At 63.5% G+C, this 6,810-nt stretch overlaps 1 protein-coding gene across 1 annotated transcript; it reads left to right on the top strand.

Moving 5' to 3' along the window:
* Window positions 1-5,360: 5,360 nt before the first annotated feature.
* On the top strand, window positions 5,361-6,006 carry LOC142282743 (uncharacterized; the record flags this gene model as incomplete). The annotated part of the gene is made up of 1 exon (XM_075333021.1): window positions 5,361-6,006. A coding segment is annotated over one exon (646 nt), but the record flags the coding sequence as incomplete, so codon positions are not given.
* Window positions 6,007-6,810: the final 804 nt, after the last annotated feature.

Here is a 6,810-nt window from a genome sequence, read left to right as displayed (position 1 = left end):
AAGCCTGCCTCTTCTCCAGGGCCTTCCGTAGGCAAGCCTGCCTCTTCTCCAGGGCCTCCTGTAGGCAAGTCTGCCTTTTCTCCAGGAACTCCTGTAGGCAAGCCTGCCTCTTCTCCAGGGCCTTCCGTAGGCAAGCCTTCCTCTTCTCCAGGGCCTCCTGTAGGCAAGTCTGCCTTTTCTCCAGGAACTCCTGTAGGCAAGCCTGCCTCTTCTCCAGGGCCTTCCGTAGGCAAGCCTTCCTCTTCTCCAGGGCCTCCTGTAGGCAAGTCTGCCTTTTCTCCAGGAACTCCTGTAGGCAAGCCTGCCTCTTCTCCAGGACTTCCCGTAGGCAACCCTGCCTCTTCTCCAGGGCCTCCCGTAGGCAAGCCTTCCTCTTCTCCTGGGCCTCCCATAGGCAAGCCTGCCTTTTCTCCAGGGCCTCCCATAGGCAAGCCTGCCTTTTCTCCAGGGCCTCCCATAGGCAAGCCTGCCTCTTTTCCAGGGCCTCCCGTAGGCAAGCCTGCCTCTTTTCCAGGGTCCACCCGTAATCAAGCCTGCCTCATCTCCGGTGACCATCCGTAGGCTAGTCTGCCTCTTCTCCAGGGCCTCCCGTAGACAAGCCTGCTTCTTCTCCAGGGCCTCCCGTAGACAAGCCTGCCTCTTCTCCAGGACCTCCCGTAGACAAGCCTGCCTCTTCTCCTGGGCCTCTCGTAGACAACCTTGTCTTTTCTCCAGGGCCTCCCGCACACAAGCCGGCCTCTTCTCCAGGGCCTCCCGCACACAAGCCGGCCTCTTCTCCAGGACCTCCCATAGACAAGCCTGCCTCTTCTCCAGGACCTCTTGTAGACAAGCCTGCCTCTTCTCCAGGGCCTCCCGTAGACAAGCCTGCCTCTTCTCCAGGGCCTCCCGTAGACAAGCCTGCTTCTTCTCCAGGGCCTCCAGTAGACAACCCTGTCTTTTCTCCAGGGCCTCCCTTAGGCTACTTTCACACATCCGGTTTGAGCCCTGCGGCTCAATCCGGCTGTGAAAACTATGCAACGGATGCGGTGAAAACACCGCATCCTTTGCATAAGTTTTTACATGCGGCCGGTCCGTTTTTTTCCGGTTGCGGCATGCTACTGAGCATGCGCAGTGGAAAATACCGCATGCGGCGACCGGATGCGGTTTTTTCCGCATCGCGCCGCATCCGGCCTCCATAGGGATGCATTGAAAAATGCGCCGCAGCGGCCGGATGCGGCGCGATGCGGTGTTTTTTGCCGGAGCAAAAAACGTTGCAGGGAACGTTCGATCCGGCCGCCGCATCGGCTACATCTGCCGCATGCGGCAAAAACCGGACCGAACGCAAGCCCCTGCGGCACAATGCGGCACTAATGTAAGTCAATGCAAAAAAAACCGCAATCGGCGTTACAAAAGCCGGTTGCGGTTTTTCTGCAGAACGCCGTATTGTGCCGCAGAGCAAAAATCCGGATGTGTGAAAGTACCCTTAGACAATCCTCTCTTTTCTCCAGGGCCTCTTGTAGACAAGCCTGCCTCTTCTCCAGGGCCTCTTGTAGACAAGTCCTACTCTCCTCTTCTAAAGGTTCTAGAGGACTTCCTACAGACAACCTCTCCCGTTTTCTTTTCCAAGAATTCCCTTAGGCAACCTCTCTCCCGTTCTCTCCACCTTTTCTCAAGAACTTCCTGCTGATAACCCTTCCTTTCGTCTCTAACTGCTTGTAGACAAAATGACCGCTTCTCATTTTTGTTATCCCTCTGTCCACACATCACAAGACTAGAGGGCCTTGGGTGAGGTAACCTGGATGAGGCTGGAATTGTAGAAATTGGCTGGAAACTCTTATCTCCATTCCTCTGACTGTAAAGCAGTTGTCTCCTGGTTTTAGGACTGCGGTTTGGCCTTGGTTTCCCTCTGGGCAGCCATCCTGCTGCCCCCCCCCCGTCCTGCTGTCCCCCGTCCTGCTGTCCCCCGTCCTGCTGTCCCCCGTCCTGCTGTCCCCCGTCCTGCTGTCCCCCGTCCTCCTGTACCCCGTCCTCCTGCCCTCCGTCCCGCTGTCCTCCCTCCTGCTGTCCCCCGTCCTGCTGTACCCTCATCCCGCTGTCCCCCGTCCTGCTGTCCCCTGTCCCTCTGCCCCCTGTCCTGCTGTCCTCACTCCTGCTGTCCTCCATCTTGCTGCCCCCCATCCCGCTGTCCTCCTTCCCACTTTCCTCCGTCCTGCTGTCCCCTGTCCCCCGTCCCTCTGCCCCCTGTACTGCTGTCCTCTGTCCTGCTGTCCTCCGTCTTGCTGCCCCCCATCCTGCTGTCCCCCGTCCTGCCCTACCTCCTGCTGCCCCCTGTCCTCCCTCCTGCTGTCCTCCCTCCTGCTGTCCTCCCTCCTGCTGTCACCCGTCCTCCTGTCCCCGTCCTCCTGTCCTGCTGCTTTCCTTCCTGCTGCCCTCAGTCCTCCATCCCGCAGCCCTCCGTCTTTCTGTCCCCCGTCCTGCTGTCCCCCGTCCCGCTGTCCTCCCTCCTGTTGCCCCCTGTCCCACTGTCCTCCATCCTGCTGTCCTCCCTCCTGCTGTTCTCCGTCTTGCTGCCCCCCGTCCCGCTGCCCCCTGTCCTGCTGCCCTCCATCCCGCAGCCCCCCATCCCGCTGACCTCCGTCCTACTGTCCTCCATCCCGCAGCCCCCCATCCCGCTGCCCTCCGTCCTGCTGTCCCCCCGTCTTGCTGCCCCGTCCTACTGTCCTCCATCTTGCTGCCCTCCGCCTTGCTTCCCCCCGTCATGCTGTCCCCCGTCCTCCTGTACCCCGTCCTCCTGTACCCCGTCCTGCTGCCCTCCGTCCCGCTGTCCTCCCTCCTGCTGTCCCCCGTCCTGCTATACCCTCATCCCGCTGTCCCCCGTCCTGCTGTCCCCTGTCCCTCTGCCCCCTGTCCTGCTGTCCTCACTCCTGCTGTCCTCCATCTTGCTGCCCCCCATCCCGCTGTCCTCCTTCCCGCTTTCCTCCGTCCTGCTGTCCCCTGTCCTGCTGTCCCCCGTCCCTCTGCCCCCTGTACTGCTGTCCTCCGTCCTGCTGTCCTCCGTCCTGCTGCCCCCCATCCTGCTGTCCCCCGTCCTGCCCTACCTCCTGCTGCCCCCTGTCCTCCCTCCTGCTGCCCCCTGTCCCACTGTCCTCCCTCCTGCTGTCCTCCCTCCTGCTGTCCTCCCTCCTGCTGTCCTCCCTCCTGCTGTCCTCCCTCCTGCTGTCACCCGTCCTCCTGTCCCCGTCCTCCTGTCCTGCTGCTTTCCGTCCTGCTGCCCTCAGTCCTCCATCCCGCAGCCCTCCGTCTTTCTGTCCCCCGTCCTGCTGTCCCCCGTCCCGCTGTCCTCCCTCCTGTTGCCCCCTGTCCCACTGTCCTCCATCCTGCTGTCCTCCCTCCTGCTGTTCTCCGTCTTGCTGCCCCCCGTCCCGCTGCCCCCTGTCCTGCAGCCCCCCATCCCGCTGCCCTCCGTCCTGCTGTCCTCCATCCCGCAGCCCCCCATCCCGCTGCCCTCCGTCCTGCTGTCCTCCATCCCGCAGCCCCCCATCTCGCTGCCCTCTGTCCTCCTGTCCCCCCGTCTTGCTGCCCCCGTCCTACTGTCCTCCATCTTGCTGCCCTCCGCCTTGCTTTCCCCCGTCCTGTTGTCCCCCGTCTTGCTGGCCCCCGTCCTGTTGTCCCCCGTCTTGCTGTCCCCCGTCTTGCTGTCACCCGTCCCGTTGCTCCCCCGTCCCGTTGCTCCCCCGTCCTGCTGTCCCCCGTCCTGCTGTCCCCCGTCCCGCTGCTCCCCCGTCCCGCTGCCCTCCGTCTTGCTTTCCCCCGTCCTGCTGTCCCCCGTCTTGCTGCCCCTGTCCTGTTGTCCCCCGTCTTGCTGCCCCTGTCCTGTTGTCCCCCGTCTTGCTGCCCCTGTCCTGTTGTCCCCCGTCTTGCTGCCCCTGTCCTGTTGTCCCCCGTCTTGCTGCCCCTGTCCTGTTGTCCCCCGTCTTGCTGCCCCTGTCCTGTTGTCCCCCGTCTTGCTGCCCCTGTCCTGTTGTCCCCCGTCTTGCTGTCCCCCGTCTTGCTGTCACCCGTCCTGTTGCTCCCCCGTCCCGTTGCTCCCCCGTCCTGCTGTCCCCCGTCCTGCTGTCCCCCGTCCCGCTGCTCCCCCGTCCCGCTGCCCTCCGTCTTGCTTTCCCCCGTCCTGCTGTCCCCCGTCTTGCTGCCCCTGTCCTGTTGTCCCCCGTCTTGCTGCCCCTGTCCTGTTGTCCCCCGTCTTGCTGCCCCTGTCCTGTTGTCCCCCGTCTTGCTGCCCCTGTCCTGTTGTCCCCCGTCTTGCTGCCCCTGTCCTGTTGTCCCCGTCTTGCTGTCCCCCGTCTTGCTGTCACCCGTCCCGTTGCTCCCCCGTCCCGTTGCTCCCCCGTCCTGCTGTCCCCCGTCCTGCTGTCCCCCGTCCCGCTGCTCCCCCGTCCCGCTGCCCTCCGTCTTGCTTTCCCCCGTCCTGCTGTCCCCCGTCTTGCTGCCCCTGTCCTGTTGTCCCCCGTCTTGCTGCCCCTGTCCTGTTGTCCCCCGTCTTGCTGCCCTTGTCCTGTTGTCCCCCGTCTTGCTGTCCCCCATCCTGCTGTCCCCCGTCCTGCTGTCCCCCGTCTTGCTGTCCCCCGTCTTGCTGTCCCCGTCTTGCTGTCCCCGTCTTGCTGTCCCCGTCCTGCTGTCCCCCGTCCTGCTGTCCCCACGTCCTGCTGTCCCCCGTCCTGCTGTCCCCCGTCTTGCTGTCCCCCGTCTTGCTGTCCCCCGTCTTGCTGTCCCACGTCCTGCTGTCCCCCGTCTTGCTGTCCCCCGTCTTGCTGTCCCCCGTCCTGCTGTCCCACGTCTTGCTGTCCCCCGTCTTGCTGTCCCCCGTCTTGCTGTCCCCCGTCTTGCTGTCCCCCGTCTTGCTGTCCCCCGTCTTGCTGTCCCCCGTCTTGCTGTCCCCCGTCTTGCTGTCCCCCGTCCTGCTGTCCCCCGTCTTGCTGTCCCACGTCCTGCTGTCCCCGTCTTGCTGTCCCCGTCTTGCTGTCCCCCGTCTTGCTGTCCCCGTCTTGCTGTCCCCCGTCTTGCTGTCCCCCGTCTTGCTGTCCCCCGTCTTGCTGTCCCCCGTCCTGCTGCTCCCCCGTCTTGCTGTCACCCGTCCCGCTGCTCCCCCGTCCTGCTGTCCCCCGTCTTGCTGTCCCCCGTCTTGCTGTCCCCCGTCTTGCTGTCCCCCGTCCTGCTGTCCCCCGTCTTGCTGTCCCCCGTCTTGCTGTCCCCCGTCTTGCTGTCCCCCGTCTTGCTGTTTCCCGTCCTGCTGTCACCCGTCCCGCTGCCCTCCGTCCTGCTGTCCCCCGTCCTGCTGTCCCCCGTCTTGCTGTCCCCCGTCTTGCTGTCCCCCGTCTTGCTGTCCCCCGTCCTGCTGTCCCCCGTCTTGCTGTCCCCCGTCTTGCTGTCCCCCGTCTTGCTGTCAACCGTCTTGCTGTTTCCCGTCCTGCTGTCCCCCGTCTTGCTGTCCCCCGTCTTGCTGTCCCCCGTCTTGCTGTCCCCCGTCTTGCTGTCCCCCGTCTTGCTGTCCCACGTCCTGCTGTCCCCCGTCTTGCTTTCCCCCGTCTTGCTGTCCCCCGTCTTGCTGTCCCCCGTCTTGCTGTCCCCCGTCCTGCTGTCCCCCGTCTTGCTGTCCCCCGTCTTGCTGTCCCCCGTCTTGCTGTCCCCCGTCTTGCTGTTTCCCGTCCTGCTGTCACCCGTCCCGCTGCCCTCCGTCCTGCTGTCCCCCGTCCTGCTGTCCCCCGTCTTGCTGTCCCCCGTCTTGCTGTCCCCCGTCTTGCTGTCCCCCGTCCTGCTGTCCCCCGTCTTGCTGTCCCCCGTCTTGCTGTCCCCCGTCTTGCTGTCCCCCGTCTTGCTGTTTCCCGTCTTGCTGTCCCCCGTCTTGCTGTCCCCCGTCTTGCTGTCCCCCGTCTTGCTGTCCCCCGTCTTGCTGTCCCACGTCCTGCTGTCCCCCGTCTTGCTTTCCCCCGTCTTGCTGTCCCCCGTCTTGCTGTCCCCCGTCTTGCTGTTTCCCGTCCTGCTGTCACCCGTCCCGCTGCCCTCCGTCTTGCTTTCCCCCGTCCTGCTGTCCCCCGTCCTGCTGTCCCCCGTCCTGCTGTCCCCAGTCCTGCTGTCCCCCGTCTTGCTGTCCCCCGTCCCGCTGCTCCCCTGTCCCGCTGCCCCCGTTCCGCTGCCCCCGTTCCCGCTGTCCTCCATCCTGTTGTTCTCCGAGGTTCCGTGTATTAGCATTCGTTCCCATCGGTTGTCCTCGCGTCGGTGTGTTCTGCGGTTCTGTATGCTGTGTCTTTTGCGCTGTGTTTTCTGCCTCGCTCTGCCCTGAGCTGATAATTGAATTGAAGCCGTTCTGCTCCACTTTCCCTTCTGAAGGGTATTTCCATTAAACGCAGAGCTCTTTGAGTTGGTGTGTGCCTGGCTGACCCCCTGTGCCACCCTGACTCCACAGCCCTCTAGGATAATTGGCATCTAGACAGCAGCTCCGTCCCGGCTCAGACGTGGCTCGCATGCCTCGGCTCCACTTCAAAGACTCGCATAGTGCGGAACAGACTCAAATTGATTTTCACAGGAGCCGGAGAGGAGAAGGCTCGTCTGGGGCTTGTCTGTTGACTTGTGGCTTGTGCGATACTTTGCTGAGAGAAATTAATTGCATATTCAGTTTATTCTAGTCCAACGATGTAGGCAAACTCTGCCGTGTGGCCGGTAACGTGGCTGATTTGTGGCACTAAACCGGCCTGGTATCTGCCTCCTTTCGCTGCGATCCGGTCTGTTCGGTCTGTGCTCAGACCTGACTCCGAGGCCGGAGCTCCACACCCA

This window comes from Anomaloglossus baeobatrachus, unplaced genomic scaffold, assembly GCF_048569485.1.
Source record: "Anomaloglossus baeobatrachus isolate aAnoBae1 unplaced genomic scaffold, aAnoBae1.hap1 Scaffold_5198, whole genome shotgun sequence".
Lineage (NCBI taxonomy): Eukaryota > Metazoa > Chordata > Amphibia > Anura > Aromobatidae > Anomaloglossus > Anomaloglossus baeobatrachus.
Note: the sequence above shows the minus strand (reverse complement) of the source record. Positions and strands in the feature narration are given on the sequence as shown.